Source organism: Musa acuminata, chromosome BXJ1-6 (assembly GCF_036884655.1).
Source record: "Musa acuminata AAA Group cultivar baxijiao chromosome BXJ1-6, Cavendish_Baxijiao_AAA, whole genome shotgun sequence".
NCBI classification, from domain to species: Eukaryota; Viridiplantae; Streptophyta; class Magnoliopsida; order Zingiberales; family Musaceae; genus Musa; species Musa acuminata.
In genome coordinates this window covers 39,215,945-39,235,503 of record NC_088332.1, presented here as the reverse complement: position 1 = coordinate 39,235,503, position 19,559 = coordinate 39,215,945, and the positions used below count along the sequence as shown (strand labels likewise).

The 19,559-nt window shown below is 39.0% G+C and overlaps 2 protein-coding genes across 4 annotated transcripts; both read right to left on the bottom strand.

Annotated features, from left to right (window-relative positions):
- Positions 1-196: 196 nt before the first annotated feature.
- LOC135676910 (WRKY transcription factor 71-like) lies at positions 197-2,076 on the bottom strand. Its single transcript, XM_065188616.1, has 3 exons — positions 1,463-2,076; positions 748-894; positions 197-668 (listed from the first exon to the last, which is right to left on the bottom strand). The coding sequence occupies exons 1-3, from the start codon at positions 1,900-1,902 to the stop codon at positions 353-355; spliced, it is 903 nt and encodes a 300-aa protein (XP_065044688.1). The 5' UTR covers positions 1,903-2,076; the 3' UTR covers positions 197-352.
- A 3,272-nt stretch (positions 2,077-5,348) lies between these two features.
- LOC135676907 (tobamovirus multiplication protein 1-like) lies at positions 5,349-18,726 on the bottom strand. Of its 3 annotated transcripts, XM_065188613.1 has the most exons (14): positions 18,147-18,726; positions 17,854-18,068; positions 16,245-16,295; positions 15,671-15,704; positions 14,135-14,221; positions 13,945-13,996; positions 12,490-12,667; positions 12,265-12,360; positions 10,906-10,966; positions 8,699-8,763; positions 8,049-8,123; positions 7,873-7,954; positions 6,310-6,482; positions 5,349-5,759 (listed from the first exon to the last, which is right to left on the bottom strand). In XM_065188613.1, exons 2-14 carry the CDS (start codon positions 17,953-17,955, stop codon positions 5,736-5,738), a joined length of 1,080 nt encoding a protein of 359 aa, XP_065044685.1. In that variant the 5' UTR covers positions 17,956-18,068; positions 18,147-18,726; the 3' UTR covers positions 5,349-5,735. The 3 variants fall into 3 exon arrangements, with proteins under 3 accessions (XP_065044685.1, XP_065044686.1, XP_065044684.1); XM_065188614.1 differs by lacking the exon at positions 15,671-15,704 and having other exon boundaries at positions 18,147-18,725; XM_065188612.1 differs by lacking the exon at positions 17,854-18,068 and having other exon boundaries at positions 18,147-18,723.
- Between the last annotated feature and the right edge of the window lie 833 nt (positions 18,727-19,559).

Sequence of the window (19,559 nt, the reverse complement as noted above, 5' to 3'; positions counted from 1 at the left end):
AATAAGCCCCCAGTCCTCCTCCATTTCCCTTGACTGCACATTTAGTCTTCATGCCGGTGTTTGAGTCTATCCCACAATCTAATAGCTTAGGTATTTGGATCGAGTTGGTGTCTACTCAATATATATATATATATATATATCAACTATGATGAATTTGGCTCACACTAATCATCAATGGATTTCTAACTCCAAGTCAAGCAAACAAGACTACTCTCCGAATAATAGAGTGAGTTTGGAATTCGATCAGAGTTTCCATGTATAATATACACACACCATGGATTGATTAGACAGTGTTCTTGCACTTAAACTACTACGCGCACAAGGAGCGCAAAGGTAGAGAAAAGCATTCATACTATCGTTGGCTGCTGTGATCGAAGGAGGTAACAATGTCCTGCAAGAGACCATAGTCCGGAGTTGGTGGCCTTGGCAAATGCATATTAGGGTTCGTGTATCCCGCTGGGAAGGCTTGCTGCAACAGAAGGTCGTGGCGAAGGTTCGTCGGCATCGCCGGTGAGGGTGACGACGAGTATGTGCTGCCCCAGACGTTCACAGGACTGTGATGAGTGTGGTGCCCTTCGTAGGTGGTGATCACGACTGTTGGATCCTGGTGTGATCTCTCCACTCTCTTCTTCACATCGCAACTTTGGGCTGTGCATCGGTAGTAGCTTCTGAAGTCGATGCAGATGTCATCGATTAAAGATAAATTGGCAAGCAAGATGACGAGTTCACGAGGTGCAGACTGCTCACCTTGGATAAGCGCTGTTCTTGACTGCCTTCTGGCCGTACTTCCTCCACCGATAGCCATCTTCCAGGTGATCCACCTCACTCCTGGTCATGAACGCAAACCGGGGCTCCCTTTCCCTCTTCTCTCCTTTCTTCCTCCTTGGATTGTTCCTGCGCCATCATTTTCGGACAACATATACCCATTAGTATCAGTCACCTGCTCCAATATTTGTATGCATGTTCATCTAATGACTACCTATTCAAGATCCAAACCCAAAAAAACACCTCACATTAGAACCTCCAAATCGGAGATCCCTGTGTTCTTGTTACCAAATTGCACCATAGACAGACAGTATTTGAGATTTTTAGATTCTAGATCAGGTACAGATGCTATGATCTAAGTAATTGATGCCCCTCCAAAAGCCAGCTGATCTTATCAAGATAAACAAGAGGAAAAAAGAAACCTTTGAATCTCTTGAATGCCAATAGGGAAAACCTAAAAGGTAAGATTTGCTTTGTGAGAGGAGGAGGGAAACCCTAGAGGCAGTGAATTGCCACCCCAATTAGAATAACAACCAAGGGAAGAAGATCACAAGGCGGATCTAACTTGCAGCTGAAGTTTTCTTCCCCAAGATACGCATGTAACGCAGTCATCATACGGCGCCTGACAAAACTGTCCGGCATCAAGAACAGAAGAACAATAGCAGCACAGACAATAGAGGGAGCGATCGAAGCCTACGCTTTCTTGAACTCGTCAGGCCCTTCTTCACCCCCATCCGCCTGCTTCTCCTCCTCTTCCTCCTCCTGCTTCCGCTGATCCGTCTCGCGAGGCCCCGAGTCTTCTTCGCCCACCAGCTCCGTCGATGACGAAGACGTGGAAAAGTTGGGCGTCACCAGAGTCTTCCCATCGCTTCCCCCGGCCGGAGCGGTCTTGCTCCTGCGACTACCTACCACTAGATCATCTGGCTGCGAGCTCGAGAAATCGAAGCCTCGAGCTAGCAGGAGGTAGTCCATCGGCGACCCATGCAAGCGGTCACTCGGGCTCAGGACATGAGACGCCATCTGATGATCGAAACCTTGAAGACCGTCGGCTCTACCATCGCCTGGCTTCTGGGAGAAGATGGAGAAGAGATCGTCGTAGTGGCCATGGAGGTAGGGCTCGGTTCTCTCCCCGGACATGGAGAGAGCAATCAGGGAGAGAAGGAAGCGAATAAAGACTAGCGAGATGGTCTGAGAAAGGAAGGAAGAAAGAGGCTGGCTTTTGTCTTCTTTCTTTTGTTTTGGTGCAAAGATGCGGGCAGATAGATGCACGACTTTGGAACACAACTCCCTAATCTATCAAATGAGGCGATCTCTTCCACCTTTTCCTCGCGCTGCTGTGGGGAAAATATAAGGAATGGTTGACGCCCGCAAGGGAAGAACGGCGACGCGTCGGTGGCAGAGACAAGGCATCGGCTGCCGTCGGTCACGTGGGTCAGAAAGCGGAAACGGCGGTCAAAGTTTCAGACCGTTCCTGCTCCGCCTCTCCCCCTCATCCGTGGGCCCCATCGATTCCCGCACGTGTTGATTCCATTCCATCGGAGTGGGGGCGGTGCGTAGGGCCGCTAACATCCCTCCGATCTCCATCGGACGTCCCAGCGTGCGAGGCGCTTTGAGGGCTCGAAAGCTCTTGCCGCCGACGACAGTCCACATAGCATTTTCCGTCGTCGTACCCGCACTCCTACCTTCTCGGTGATTGGTTGCAGCGAGGACAAAAAAAAAAAGCAGAAAAGAAAACATAACCCTAGTGGGGTCCATACGCAACGCGGACATCTTAGATTTTGGTGCATCCGACTCGCGACATCGCACCAACGAAATCTACGATCGATATGTGCTTCTCGTGCAGCGGAGTTGACTGTTACCTGCAAACTTCGTCAGACAAAACAGTCGCATCGATTTCACACATAGATAGATCACATACACACTGCCGCTTACAAGGAACAGTGAGGAATCTGTCGTAGCAGAAACTGTGGCAGGAACCGAGTCATCGTATTTGGTGGACGAATGCTTTAAGGTGAAGTGCGAGGAATATAAATCTTAGGATAAGTTTCTATATCTAAGGTACATAAAGCAACCGTCAAGCTTCTCATGAGAGGATGTCTAGAAAGTCAACCGATTCTCTTCTCCTTCCATATGCACCATTTAGTGTGTGCATCTATATTCATGTACATATAACTGCTATGAAGGTCTTAGATCCCATATATACTCGTATACAGTGTATTATCATTCCTGACTTCAGTGTGGTTCCGGAAAGGGTTTAGACTAGAGTGCATGTCTTCCTTCATACACGCGGATTCTGAAATGGGTTGGACGCATGGATAGTCTAATGCCATTTCATGTCTTGTTAGATACTTGATTTGTCCGATACATTGGTCGGTCGAATATTAAGATCACCTTAGCATCAGATCAAATCGATGTGACATTCGATAATTCCGATATGTTAGTCGAAACTTTCACCTTATTAGCACGAACCTTTCATGACTACATAGTATCGAATGAGTTATTGTTAAGGATATTCTCGATCTAGTCTTTATAGGATTCTTTGTCGAACCATTTCTTCTTTTGACAGTAAAACTTTGAGATAAGTTGTGACATAAGATTTGATGTGTCGGAGAACCAAAATATATCGTAATAAATAACTTAATTACTTTCGTTCCCGTAGGATCAGTTAGGACGAGCATATCTGCGTGGGCTTACCTTTATTGCTGCTACACTAACCTTAATATTCTCATCTTCTGATGTCGCTCTTGTTCGCTGAGTTCATCAGGAAGTTGCAGGTTTATTTCTCTAGGATTCCTTTGTCAGGCATGGAAGTGGAGCGAGTGACAGTGGGGAGGAGGGAGGACACGCTTTGCAGTACGAGAACATGGGGCGGCTGCTTATGCTCTACGGCTATGTCTCTCGCCGAAAGAAAAAAGGTTGAGAGAGAGAGACAGAGAGAGAGACAGAGCCTGAGATTGTTGACCGAGAGTGCAGTAGTAGTGACTGCATGGTGTTGGGTGGGTTTGGTGTCGAGTGGGGGAGACGACGACGCAACGACGAAGGGGACGAGAAATTTTCGTCCGGCATTTTGCGCCACCGCGCCCGCGTGAGCTGCGGCCTGGCGTGCGGCATCTCCTCCGCACAATTGACAGCCGACAACTGCGGAGGGACTGCAACCATTATCATCAAGAATCTGACCCCATTTATACCGTAACCCATCAATATATATATATATATATATATATATATATATATATATATATATATATGAAAAATTGTCTTCGTTCTGTTCCGTTAACGCAATGAAATGAGATGTTCCTGCAAATAACAGGCTGCAAAATTTGCAATCGATGACGAGCTTTAGAAGTATTCTACAAGAGACTATCAAAGGTACAGCAACTTTCAAGTCACACGGAGATGCTTTTCTCATCATTATACTGGCAATCTATGAGCATCGACGACGGCATTGCGGCTTCCCTATCTGAAGATATCACGAGGTCATCATGAGATTCTTGATCGAGGAATGACCAGCGATCTATATTGGACGGTCGTCGTCGTCATCCCCACTCCCGAATCGATCTTTAGATACCGAGGAGAACACGCATCTCCGTCGACCGAGCTCTTACCGACAAAGCCACGCGAGAATCGTTGAAGAAACTTTTGTTGTTGTAGGTAGATTTTGCGATCTTTATGTGGAACAATACTAAGATTGTGTCAAGATACGATAAATGATAAGATTGGCAGTGGGGTCCCCACGCAAGGAACGAAGAATTTGCACGCTTTTAATATGGTGGGAAAATGACCTCTCTGGGCGGTCACTTGAGATTTATGTGGGATACGGACATCTGAGTTCGTATCTACGACATCATGTTGTTGTGGTCCACTGAGTGTTTTCGATGGTCATTCACAAGTTTACTAGAGGAAGCATTTTCCGACATAAGTAGGTCTACTACATCTACTTCAACGATTGCCTCGTTTAGCCACCAATTGCAACCCCACTTAGTGATACGCACAAATATTAGGGAACGGAAAGATGAAGGCCTGATTTGTAATTCCATGTTATCAAGACAGTTAATATTCCAAGAACCAATATTTCTGCCTAGTAAAAATACCTTACCAGCCATAAAATCACGTTAACAATAACAGAGCTAATATTTCCTTTTGCACATTTATTAGGAGACTGATTTCAAGAAAACACAACTATTGTTGTTTGATAAGCTAACAACAATGCAAGCGTAGGTAATGGATGCCATAAGCAAGACTCCATCTTACATTATCTTACAAGAACAATAAGCTTAACAATGAAAGAAGTACTCACCTGCAGTTTCTCTGTCTTGTTACCTTAACCAGTTGATACATCTCTCTCGACTGGCCTTGGACATCATTATATAGGATGGTGTTCTACAAGTCTGAAATGTCCCAGTAATTCTTAAGCTTGTCTTTTTCTAAAATAAAAATAAAATTAAACAAAATTTATAAAAGAAAAACCAACACAGCCATTGCTACTCTTCCGGCCGAAATTATTACATGGAAATGTCATGATCACTTATAAAGCTAAGTCTAACATATCCGCAGCAGGAAAGATTGGGCCTGGAACTACTACGGATGCTCAAAGTCATCAAATTTGGTTAAAGATGAAAGTAAACCAAGTAACAAGACATCACTGCTATTATATATGATTGGATCAGAGAGAGATAGGACCGAACACCACTTGCCTGCACTGCAATGACCTTACAGACTATATACATTTTGACTCTGCTAAACCTAGTGCTGTTGATCATCATATCATCTGGTAAATAAGTTTGTCATCGGTTGGGAGTGTTTCATTAGGCCATCCAAACTCGTTGATCTAGCCAAGCCCAAGCAGAAATGGTTTGCTCGAATGGTCGACTCGCAACAGCCACCACTGTAACACTGGCTCCACAGATGGAAGCCCGTGTATGGAATTGTCCCCTGTTTAGACTTACATAGAATTCACGGGCAAATACACCCTAGATGGGGCTTGCTTTAAGACCCTGCAGCAGAAAGTGTAGAGGTTGTATGTATCTTCAGAATCAGTGGTAGGGGGAACGTACACAATACAAACAGCAGGGCAATTGCCATTTTGGAAAATAGTCAAATTGGTATTCAAAATGCATTACATGAACCAAAATATTGTCAAGGAGAAAGAGAAAACAGTGGATGGAAACAAAGTGAAAAGTAAATGAAATATTTTGACAGCTATCAACATCAAACTTCTCAGTGTCAGATGCATGTCATGTTAGTATAAAAGTGCATCCAACTATGATAGATTAGCAAGAAATTATTGGTTTTAATAATGTTTTCATCATATGACATGGTCAACTGGACATCTAAATATTTTTTTCAGACACCAGGTTTGAAATTTTAGATTCGTTGAAGAGTTAGATATCTAGAGGATACCTTTGCTTCAGTGAAGAGATTTAAAGCTAATGTGTATTCTGCATTGCTACTGAACCAGTGTGAACTTTGGAAATGCAAAGTAGTTACTCATTAACAGCTCGAAAAAAGAAGGGAAAGGAAAAGTTTCAAAATTTGTGATTTCACCTTATTCTGAGAGGATGCCACACTAGCCCTCCACTGCGGATTTTGAGTAGGTGTACTTCTTTCTCTGATAAAAGTTACTATGGTGGATGGTGCTGGTCTATCACTATCAGCTACAAGACGAGGAGGCATTTCTCTCATAATCCATAACACAAAACCTGACGGTACTGATGAGCCTGACAGAATTTGTATAGAATGAGCTTTTGCAGGATAAATAACTAGACAAATGCAGAAAGAAAATGGAACATGCATGACATGCAGAAAGAAAATGTACACAGGCAAGTGAAAGAAGTTGATGAAGCAGTAGTGCTCTCCCAGGACTCATAGCACCAAGATTCATAAACAAAATGGCAAAGGAAATCATGAGGAAAAACAATCTATAATCTTTGCAGATATTTAGGTGAAGTTCAGATATGACACAATCTCAGATTTTATGCAGAAATCAGTAGAGTAGGGCAACTACACCTTCCGTAAGTGAGTGGAATGTGAGGTGAAACATCAGAAGCTATTATCAATCTATAACCTATGGAGATATTTAGGTGAAGTTTAGATATGACATATACATCAGATTTTGTGAAGAAATCGGTAGAATGAATAAACCTCAGTGACCCGAGTGCAATGTGAGGTGAAACATCAGAAGGTATCGTCAAAGGTATCTCAAAATAAAATCTTAAATAATCAGAAAAAGATAATTCTCACCTCATTTCGAGGAATGCTGTAAGTCCATAAGGTCTGCTCCAGAGCATCTCAGTATGTAGATAAAAAGGTCTGCTCTAAAGCATCTCATAGTGTTGAAACTTGAAAGATCTCTAGATGTTCTATTAAGTCGATAAAATATAAAGCCGCAAGGTACACTGGTTTAAAAGGTTAATTATCACTTTTATGCATCCCATATCCCATAGATATTGACCAACAATACAAAAGCAATGGTTTTGGGAATAGATCCTCAACTATATCATTTTTTTTACGAACCAATGCTGATTTCTAGTTGTCAATTTGTCCAATAAGAATCCCTCTTGACAGCATTTAGGTGGAATGACTCATTAGTTCGATATCAATAAGACATGAGAATTATATAGTATTAAAGAGATTTGAGCCCTTAACTGATTAACATTTAGATGGGAAATAAACCTAGCAGAATGATAGATGGATCAGTTATCTCAATGATAATAAAAAAAACTTATCTGCACTTTTTTTTGAGCTAGACTGCATGACAAATTATCAAGATTTCATCTCTTCGATGATTTGAAATATGCTATTTCTGATGATCTATAAAGATACAGAAACACCCCACTAAAGCACACAAAAACTATCCTAGTCAACACTCAAAAATTGTGTTTCTTTAGTAAACTAATACTTTATCATGTGAAAGATAAAGTGACTCAAGAAAACAGAAATACTTGGAATGTTCAAATTATCTGATAGTTAAATTCATAGCAAGAAACAAAATACTTCTGGCACTACATATGTGAAGATGATGTGTATAGAGCATGTGCTTGTGCAACTAACAATTTCACTTGTATTCAAGCCATAAATCTTCAGCCATAATGCTTATAATTGGCATACCTATAAAATAATAGAGAAATATAAAAGCAGAACTGCTTAAGCAGTCTGAAGGAGCCAAATGCCAATACGAAAGAACCTGCAACTGCAAAGAAATATGGAAATCATAATGTAACTGACAGATGGCACTTGATGCTAACTAAAGCAAAAGAACAACTTTGCAAGAAACAGCAACATACTGGAATATTAGTAACAAGAGATAGCACAGCAGATGATGTGAAACATATAACAGTGACAGCTGCCAAACTTGCAACCTGCACATAGCATCAAGCATGGGATATGTTCAGCAGCTTGTCAAGAATATAACTAGCATAACTTAAGCATGGATAGAAGTATATTGTACTAGTGTCAGGTATGGAAAAGCAATGCAAGTATTGAAGCTGATTTGAAAAACATGGAATGACATTAAATTTCATTAAAGTTAACAATTCATAATGCAATCTATAGTTCATAATTCATAGTACGAACTTTGATCATTAACCTAGTACTAAGACATCCAGAAGAAGCAAAAGTTAATCCTCCGAAAGCACATTTTAATTTATCTCTTGAGATGTATTCAACATATTTGGAACACCAACTGATATATTCTAATCATTTTTCTTTACATATTTCACTTTGAAGATGTTACATTAGCCCAAGTTCATGGGTCCATGATGAACTGATTCTATAGGATGAAGCCATTATGTAGATTAACACTCATTACTTATCAGATGACATGAAAAGCAAATTACCTTATATCCCGTGAGAAATAAAAGTCAATAGACAGAAATATTATAAACCAAAAAATGTAAAGATTCAGGTTAAAGGAAATTTTTTTCCAAATAGATACCTTCCACATTTCAGTTGATGCCATTTCAGATCGTACATTGCTCATCTTTGAGAACAGCAGCACCCCTTAACATGATTAATTCACAAACATGTTAATTCACAAACAAATTTTCGGTATGCACACAAGTGGCTCAGCTAAATTACCAAACTGTCATTGCAATTAATAATGGGGTTCATCAGGACATTCACTAGACAGATCTTTTACTTTCTTGACCAGAATAAGTTTTTTTACTGAAAACTACCAAAACAACAAGCCAATTTAATATTTTTGGATGGTGGTGAATAGTCAAATAATTTTAGTCATCGTCATAAATAGTTGGCATAACACGTGCATGATGCAACCCAGCAAAAAATTTCCAGAAACTTGACATTTGAGACACATGACATTAGAGTTGAAACACATTCAATCTTCCTTGATCTCATAAGTTATGCTCTAACATATTAACATATTGAAAGAACTTAAAATTTTGGATGGAACTGCTTCTTTGATAAAGTGGCACGAATGACAAGAGAATAGCATTAAGCTGACAAAAGTAGGCTCCATCATTTTCTCTAGCTAAAGTAACAAACAAAGGAGCACTGGCTTTTTGTCACCTGCACTTTAAGGGGACAAAATATTGTGGCGATATAATTTTGCTGACTTTAAGAAACATCATCTCACTTTAAATTGGATTAGCACAAGTCATCAATCATAACTACTTTGTTCTATCAAAGGGAAACAAGTATACAATAGGCAATTAGAGAAAGGTAAATTCCATACAGAAGGGCAAAGTAAAGTCCTTTTATCATTTGCAGGCTGCCTTTCATCTTCTGGAAAAGATAGGTTAAGGCATTCTGATATCGAAGCACACCAATTTTTAGTCCCTTACTTCAAAGAAAATCAAGAAATTTATATAATTCAATGACATCGAATTTCTAAGCACTGGACACTGAAAGAAAAAAAACAAAGTTTTAAATCTTGATGGGACAATATAGACAAAGCTGCATCGTTCACAACTGATTGAACACTGGGCTAATAGAAAGGAAATGATACTGTAGAAAGTGCTCCTATTCTTTAATGAAATCCTCCAATGATTTGCAGGTTACAAGTTACATTTTGTATCATGGATGTCAACAAGAATAAGTTAATCAGTAAACTAATTCAAGTTCTAGTAGACGATGACAAAAATTCTAGCCAATGACAATTTCTAGCCAATGACAAAATTTCTAGCCGAAAAATCTCATGAGCACATAAGACGATGAGAATTTTCAGCCGATCAAATGAAGACAAAGAGCATGAGTCATCTGCATTTGCAGAAAGAACTAACAGAAACAAGCAACACACCTTTGAGTAGGTATGGTGGAAATCAATCTTATGTGGCTCAAGAAAAGATGAGAAAAGAATTGACTCAAAAAGTCCTGTGATAGGCAGTACATAGCATTCAGACATGACTGGAATGCGCACAAGAGAAAGTAGCATGTCCACCGTGACAGCTTTCACAGAATTTTTTTTCTTCTTCTCAAGTACAATTAAGTATCCCAATGAACTCTACCAGCAAAATGTGGGCATGCGTTCATGCCTCTTAAAATCAATCAATCAACTAGGGTAGGGAAAGCATTTAATTCAAAATTTTAACCACAGTGACCTTCACAACTAGTGTCCATGATGTCTTTTAGACAGCACAGGATGTGTCTAAATTTTTTGAAACCTGCATCACAATCAGGTGTTGCATCCATTAAGTCTTTTAGACAGCTATGGATGTGTCTAAATTTTTAAAACTTGCATCACAATCAAGGGTTGCAGGAAAACCCACTACACTTGCCAAACTGTCAAGGTGCAACTACTGATGTCCATACCCTTTTTATGTTGCAAATTTTTAGAAAAAATAGGTTATGACTTGTGTTTAGATTGCATTTTTGGCTGTAAATCTTTGTATCTATCTTTGATTTTCAAGTGCCTTGTAAAAGAAAGTCTTACAAGTCTGATTCATTGCATAGGTTACAGGCATGTGCCTTGACTTTGGATCTGAACCGTTCATGTTCTGGAAGACAAATGAAGAATGCCAGTACAAGCATCATGGTTCATTACTTTCAAATCTATGATAATGGTAATATAGGAAGCTTAAAGTTACACTCTATACATGTTTCCATGCTTGCAAGGTACTAAAAGAACCAAATTTCACCAAACCATTAAACTAGTCAATAGCAAACAAATCAAAAAATGCTTACCGTAGCATGCCAAAACACCGCCTAGAAGGAGCATAGCTACCGAAAAAATATACAGATAAACCTGCAAAATAAATAAATAAAAATCGGTGCAATAGACTAAACATTTACTGAGGACTACAAAACGAAGATATAGAAAAGCAAATAGTAACTTGTGTTGAAACTAAAATTTCATTCATCTACCTAGTTATCAGAGAGCATTAAATGATATATCCACTTGGTTTGTCCAATTACCAAACTGGAATCCTGCCTACAAATTCTAATGGAGGTGCCAAGTCAATTTGCACCTATATACATATACGTATACTCCAGTATGTGAATATCTGGTTAAGGAACATGGCCTTGAAATTAGGCCATAAGGCCTAGCAAAAAGGGCATCCTAGACAAAGGTTTGTAATTTTGCATCGTACCGGTGTTTCGAGCTTTGCTTGGTACGGTACGATACAGGTATACCGAGTGGTACGCCAAGATGCACTACTCGATATATATATATATATATATATATATATATATATATATATATATAATTTTTTTAAAAAGGAGGCGTACGCTACCTCGGCGATGTCGCCTCCTTTTCTTCTCGTCATGTCAGACGAGGAGAAGACTAGTCTTCTCCTTATCTGCGACGTTCGGCAAAAGAGTCAAAGGCCGCAAAAGCCATCGGCCTTCAGCAAAGGTCGTAGGCGTCTCCAGCCTTCGATGAAGAACCCAGCAAAGAAGAAGTCGAGCCGTCGCCTCTCCGTTACCTTCTGGATCGGGATCGTCGAGGGAGGGCAGCGCCGAATCGTAAAGCGTCAAGGTTCTCCCGATTCTCCCTCTTCTTCTTCCTCTTCTTTGAGCGCCTTCTCCTTCTTCTCCCTCAACGCTTCTTCCCTTGCCACAACCAAGCTGCAGCCAGGCTGATACTGCCTAGTAGCGAGCAGTTTGCTTACTGATCTGCTGGCGGACCAATACGGTATCGGGCGGTATTATTTAAAATTAAAATCCTTGTCCTAGACCGTAAATTGGAAACAACAACACGTAATAATGTCTATTAAAACCCACAAAGTCCATTGAGAAACATCTACACAGCCCATGAAGCTTGTCCATAACCCACAAAAGGAGCACAAGTGCATGTACCTAGGAATTTGCAAAGGGCAAAGGAGATATATGTAAATTTAAGTCAGCAGGCTAAGTTGCTTACTTTGTACAAGTACAAATATGTAAAATAAACTATATAAGAAAATAGGTCAGGCTCTCCATGCTCTGATATATAAGATCCAATTTTTGCAAAAGATAGAGAAAATTGGTCAAATCTAGGCAATATCTGGTTTTTCAACCATAAAGAATTTTTCGGATTGGTTAGAACAGCCAACTACATACCCTAGCCACAAGAGAAGAATCAATAGGATTTTTCCCTCTACCAATCCATATCAAGACAGCAAAAGCAATCATAGAAACGAAAGTCAGGGCAATCACCTGCAAAAGAAAGGTGTAACATAGTTCATTAGTACAATATATGCTATCAAAGTTCAGAATGCAAGATTAAAAAGGTTAACTCCAAGGAAGGCATGAACAGTTTGACATGCTCAACAAACACTTAATTACCAAGATTACAAATTTTTGTCGACTTCCAACATGAACAGATCGAGGAAAGCAACATCTCCTGCAGCTATCAACATGAAGAGGATTTTGTTTATGCATTCCCTTTTCCAACAAAGCTTCATTACACCCATGTTCATCATCATCTTCTTCTTCATCATTTGCCTGATGGCACAGATCAACCCTGTAAAAGTATTTGTTTTACAGGAACATATGCCAAATTATAAGGTGCAAATGATTTTTCCTTTTTATATGGATGTTAGCACAAGCTTTAACTTATAAATTTTGTTTCAGTATGCTCTTCCATAACAATACTATGTCTTCCTAGAAGGCAGATAAATTATGTGTAGCAAAGGTATTAAAGGGATCAGACAATATGCAATCTTTATAATATGATATTATATGCATTTTTGACATACTCAAGTTAAAAAAACATACAAACACAACTGGTATGCATAAGCAAGTCATGGAAAATTAAGAAACATTAAGTAAATCTAAGGACTATATGCAAATGTATCTGACAATGCAACTTATTCTGGTAAAATAAATCAGGTAGTGAAAATACAGTTATTTTTTATAACTTATATAACACATATCAATATCAATCACCATCTCATAGAATGTATTCTGAATCAATAAAAATTGAATCATGCGAGAGATAGTCATAAAAAACGTTAAGATAAGATTTCTGTTTAAGCAACCTCAACATTTAATCTATAACAGATGCATCAGGTACCTAACCGAATCACCATATAAATGATAATCTAAAGCCCTCCAGAAGGTAATTTAACACTTAATACCTGCATAAAGTATTTTAGCATTTTTGCAACATAAATATATGGTGATCAGGGCACACCAAAAGAGTACAGATAATCTCTTAGGACCATCAAATACACTTTTCCTGGAAAATCAAGGTCAAGAATACATGAAGCATGGGCACTTCAAAATGTATTCCATGTTCATGTTGTATCCTCAGACACACACTTCTTGTTGGATATTCTCTAAGATGTTCGGGACATCATGTTCAAAATGTATTTCACTTCTGTTGTATTTATTTACCATGTATGTAAAATAAAATCGAGGGACAAGAGCCTGATACAACAATAAAATGTATTTTTAATAAAGTTAGCAACAAGTACATCAAGCCTAGAGCTATACTAAAGTGTCAAAGAAATACATAGCAGTATATCATTAAAAATTATAATAATGAACTTCATTCGTGCTCCTAACAACATGATGTCCCAAGAAAATCATAAAAGGTAAATAGTTTATTATAAAGATAAAATGATCGTTAGACAAAATAGTCAAAATAATTTTTGTTGAATATAATCTGATTCTCATAACAAAGAGCATAAAGTATCCCACAGGTAGGTTATCTTTAAGTATTATTAAATTAAATATTTAGATGAAGTGTGAAGTGATTTAGTCAATTATCAGAAATTAATGATATTAGTTACTTACCAGAAAGACACAAGCAGAAGGAATGCAGCTAGAAAGAGAATCTGAGGACAAACTGCAAAATAGATTTTAAAAATTTTAAATATTAGCATCAGTCATGAATTCATAGTTGAATTTGAAGATGAGTAATGGTGAAGTAAATGCATGAAACTTAAACCAAGGTGATAAAGCTCTGTTTTAAAAGTATAGTTACCCATGAGGACAAATCCACAACCATGTGACCAACACTTCCATCCCTCACAAGTAGCAACAAGAGTAGATATGAAGTATGCCAGGTATCCTGCCACAGATTTCACCTAACTCATTCTAATACAACAGTGAAAGTTGTGCAGAATAGCTGATGAAAGACACTAGAAACAATGAACTATTGATATCCTGGAACTAGTGTTTAAAAATAAATAAGAAACTCTAGAACGTCTAGCAGAAAAGAGAAAAAGAAAAGGGAAACTTCATAAAATAGCATAACATAAGAAAATAACCTTCATTCTGAAGAAAATGAGCTGATTTGACACTTAATTATAACATAGAATTCATACCAAGAACATTTAAGGTATAAAGAAAATGAAAATTAACTATTTACATTGAAGTCCATAGGAAAACAATGACTTGCAGCTAGGTAGCTTAGGTGCATGTCATGGAAAAACTAGCATTGTGTGGGCCACCATATTATAAATGTCTTAATCTTAAACTAATTGTGACATTCCAATTATTTCCCAATCAGAATTTATTTGAATCGATGCTTAAGGGAGTGGCATATCTGGAGGGTGTAAATATTTGGATTAATGTACATGCTATATTAAAATTTGGAGGGAAAATATGCTATTTTAGAAACGAAAAGGTTTGCCCAATTTTATCTCAATTACCTCATTTGATCTTATGACTTCAATCCATTTTTATATGACAATTGATTTCTGATTATTGTTGCTAACAACTATTCAAGAAACTGATGCTTCTGGCAGATGCAATCATCATTTATCCTAGGCTTTAAATGGACCAAGCAAGAGGCTCCAATTTACAGCTTTAGTAGACATCGCTTTGTTTATAATGTTTCACTCTATGTAATGAACTTCATTCATGCATCAGCAACTTGTAGTACTTTCTCATAGTAAAAATTATGTCCATATCACTGAAAATACAGCCAGATTTTTCCAGCACAAGACTTATAGCTCAGTGTATGATTTTATAGCTTGTACATAAAAGACAAGTGAAACAAGTCAACAAGTGGAAAGCATCAATCGTAATAACCAATTTTATGTTAAATCACAAAAGTTCATACAAGCCCACAATAAATAGTTGCTGACATCAAGGAACCAGCATGCAAACTCTATTTGCTTTCGTATAAAATTGGCACTACTGATGTTATGCTTACTAATACAACTGTGAGGATACCAGGGTCTGCCGTACCGAACCGTACTGCCCGGTACGGGCGGTTCGTACCGGTCCGACAGGTTGTCGGTACGCGGACCGCCTGTTACCGGTTCGAGTGCACTGTAGCACTGTAGCAGTGCACTGTAGTATTATAGCAGTGCTACAATACTCGGCACACCTAGGTGTACCGCTCGGTATACCGTACCGAACCCAGATCGAAATACCGGTACGGTACAGTATTACGAACCTTGGAGGATACTATAAAATAATTAACATTGAGCTTCACAAACTAAAGAATGAAACCAAATACGATAAAACTACAGTCAAATTCAATATCGTTCTGCCATAATAGGTGGCTCACCTATGTTGGATGAGCCAATCATGATATGGAATATCTGCAACAAATAAGCCATTCAGAAATTTAATTAATGACACACAATAAAACAAAAGAAATCGCCAAGCGATGACACTCACCAATAATGCTTCATGCAAAATTCAGGATAAGTAACACATAAAGGAATAAGAATTGATCCTGATCCATCCTATACAGTAACATATTTGGATTACAGTAGCAAGATGATCAAAGGACCAAGATTACAGTAGAGGCTAATAAACTCATCAGGGAGAGAAACACTATTTGACATATGTCAGATGGCTACCCAAGAAATTATTTATGTTTGACCACTTTAAAATATAACAATCAAGCAAGGAGTTCAAAAATTGGGGTCATCACAATATGAAATATTTTTAGCTTCTGCTTTTATTTATGTTAGCATCTTAAGAACTATCTTCCAACATAAATGGCTGATATAAAGCAATCAACCATTAGAACAATGGGTGCTACTTCTTTGGATATGCTGATTGCCTTTATATTTAAAACAAAGTAACAAAAAGTAATTGAAAATTGTACAGCCTCGCAGCAGTTCTTCACTTACCTTTTGCCGAGTCCAGCCAAGTTGTCGATTTCGTAAGTGAATTCTCAACAACTGCCGTCAATTGAGAATTAATTAGTAAACAATACAACTGAAGAATGGTTAGTGTAAGAAGACTACAATGAGATAGATCAATATATGCACACACATCTAAATCACTAAGTGGGATAACACAACAAAACTACTATCACTAAAGATTTGGCCAGAGTACAGCTGAAATCTCAGACAACGAATTACCACACGTCAAGTGACCAATAAGAACAAGCATTACTTCGTATCTCCAGATACGTAGATCCCCTAAAACTGGAATGGATAAGAACCAATTCCCTTGTGACTGCTAACGTTAAACTTTTCTCAGTACATTCCCTAGAGTTCTCAGACAAGCCACTCTCTCAGATACTCATCCTTGTGTCCTAATCCCATTATCATAAAATAGTCTACATGATATAGAAAATTACAACATAGATAAAAGAAAAGAAAAATTAAACTCGATCCACTTACAGAAACAAAAGAAGAAACAAAACAAAAGAAATTTAAACAATTGAAAAAACACCAAATACTAGGGCATATAAAACTAGTTATTTAGTTATTAGATATTCAGTAAAACACAATATCTAAAATTTTGAATTATATTTATGAAAGCACCACATTACAAAAATGAGCTAAATGCATGCAAGATATAGAAAGCCAGAGCATTACGAAGCAAGTACAGGAGCAAAGTGGATTAAATTATGACTTGTTGCTAGTGGTTTGAGTCTTTGATGATCTGCAACTCCATTCCAGTCACTGTTTCCAATTGTACTTTCCCATCTGGGAAGATGACAAGTGATAATGTTCTCAGAAGCAATTAATTAACCTCATAGGGCCTTTAAATTGGCTCATTGAAAACAGCAAGTTCAACTACCAACCAAAATGGCCTAATCCTATAGAAACTTACATTTAGTTTCCCTTTGCAGGATATCATATAATTCCAAATCATCTCTTATATGCATATTGAACTAAAGACTTTTGCTTTGGATGCTAATAAGACAACTTTCACTTTGAAGACTAGAAGTGGCTAGAGGCTACAACACCATTTTATGGTTTGGGATCCCACACACTGCAGAAAGCATGGCAGGAAGACTCAAAGTTTCAGTCTCTTTTCCACCATCACCTACCTAATCTTGACCTATTCACATTAAAATACCATGTCAGAAATTCTTTGCAATCTACGTAAAGGATGCGCCAAATGTTGTATGCCAAAAAGAACTAAGTGTCCATCAACCACATCTGATTGTTAGATCGAGCAGTGCAACTGCAAAGACAGGATAATTAACAGCATATACAAAGAAGCATCCCGCAATTGATCTGTTGCAAAGAATACATTGAAAAGCAAAGGTGCCTGTGTATAAAATAATTAAATAGTTTGCAGTCCTAAATTATAAATGATTCCACGTATCTCAAAGCGTTACGATTGATAAGCTTAAAAGATTGGACTATTTTTAAGTAGTCGACTGACAAAACAAGCTGCAAACCGATGTGGTTTTGATATATGATAGGCTCTTCAAGAATCTAGTTGACCATGTACGGTGATCGCTAGTATGGTTTGATCATTAGCTGGACCGGGCATTACCCATTTGATTTGCATGATAAGTACAATTTTTTTCCTCGGTCCATGACAAATTAGCGATTGCCAACGAAGACCTCTTGCACCGCGGAGCGAAGAAGCAATCATAACACAGGAATCACCACCTCATGTAGAAATCGACTAAAACGGCACCGCGTAGCCGGCGATATTTAACTCCGAGGAAACAGGGAACCTCGACGATGCACATCAAGAACTAGCCACTGGCGATGGAGTGAATTCTTTAAGCTAATAGCGATAGCAGGGAAGGAAGAGAACTCCAGGACCAAAGGGGAGCCAACCTGCAAGAACGCGACGACCGCCACGGCCCCATCGACGGCGGCAAGGACCGCCTCGGCCGCTACGACTTCGGTCGGCAGGCGCCTCCGTCCCGCCGCCCCCTCGCTCAGCATCTCCCCGCCAGCCCTCGAAACGACTCGATGGGCAGGATTTGCGCCCCCTCGATCGTTTCGCGGGGATTCAAAGAGCAACCTCGGATAAGGGTTTCGGATTTGGAGAAGGGCAGAAGAGAGCCGGAGACGAGGAAATTAAACAGGAGCCGGAGCCAACGCACGAGGGTTGGGGACGGATGGAGAGAGCTGTTGCCGACGTTGGATGCGCTCATAGGTGAAACCAACAGAGCAAATTTATTTTTCCCATAGCCGTCGACGGTCTACCCCAATCGTACCCATCCATTTAATTGGTAACATATCGGGACACAAAGGTGGATCTCCTCAATATCCGCGGTAATCGCGTGGCAGGTATACAAGGCGAGTGCTGCGGATTAGGTAGGAAAGCGTCGCTCAAAGGCAAGGGGGCGGATCCTTTTGACCCATTACGGCGACAGCTGTTCCTGGGGAGGGCGCCCTCGTGAGATGCGTTGGCTCCGCTCCCTACCGGTACCTCGGGGACCCCTCACCGCCCTCTGGGCTGCTCCCCTCGCCACCACCGCTGCTGATTTTTACAAGGTGAAAATTATTTTTATGATAAATCTCAATTGAATATTAATTAACGTTGATTTTGACTTGCCAATCGAAAAACCCATCATATCTAATAGATATATATATATATATATATATACGATTTGACTTTAGGAAGGATTTGACTTAAAAGCTGATCAAAGCTTAGAGTTAATTCGATTAAATTAGAATATTCCAATTTAAATGTAAGACATGATGCATCGGTCAACCGAATCGCAATCAAGCTTGTTTTTAGCTGCGAAAGATGCGTGATTTGACGAATTCTTTCTCTGGTTGTGCGTTTTTTGTGGCGCGGAAGGGCGACATCAGCTTTGACGAATGCTCATATGACACTGAGTTGGGAGAAGATTATGATGATTATATATCTTCAATTATATGATTAAAATTCATCAAAAAAACATGTTAGTGATATTAAATTTTACCTATTTTTCCATTTGTGTAGCCATGACCTGTGATATCATGCAAACAAGACAGTCAAACAAGGATTCAACCAAAGGCTGTACAGAAGAATTAATTGTAGTTACCTCCTCCCTTGCATCCGTGCTGGCCATTCTCTGGCAGGACTTCCAAGTCAATCACAAGCCTGTCAGAGAGACAATAAATGGCAACAAGCAGATTAGAAACATGTTATTACTCATCGACATGTCTTTAAATTCATGAAAAATTAAATCAGACTAAATCAATTCGATGAATAATTCCTTCCCCGACCGAATCAATCAAAAGACTAATTCCTTT

Coding starts and splice junctions, on each gene's coding strand:
- LOC135676907 (XM_065188612.1), bottom strand. CDS start 18,257: ATGCTGAGCGAGGGGGCGGCGGGACGGAGGCGCCTGCCGACCGAAGTC. Junction 12,361..12,489: donor GACAAAAATTTGTAATCTTG/GTAATTAAGTGT, acceptor TTTCTTTTGCAG/GTGATTGCCCTGACTTTCGT. Junction 7,955..8,048: donor CTCTTGTTACTAATATTCCA/GTATGTTGCTGT, acceptor ATTTCTTTGCAG/TTGCAGGTTCTTTCGTATTG.
- LOC135676910 (XM_065188616.1), bottom strand. CDS start 1,902: ATGTCCGGGGAGAGAACCGAGCCCTACCTCCATGGCCACTACGACGAT. Junction 895..1,462: donor CCTGACGAGTTCAAGAAAGC/GTAGGCTTCGAT, acceptor ATGATGGCGCAG/GAACAATCCAAGGAGGAAGA. Junction 669..747: donor AAGAACAGCGCTTATCCAAG/GTGAGCAGTCTG, acceptor CATCGACTTCAG/AAGCTACTACCGATGCACAG.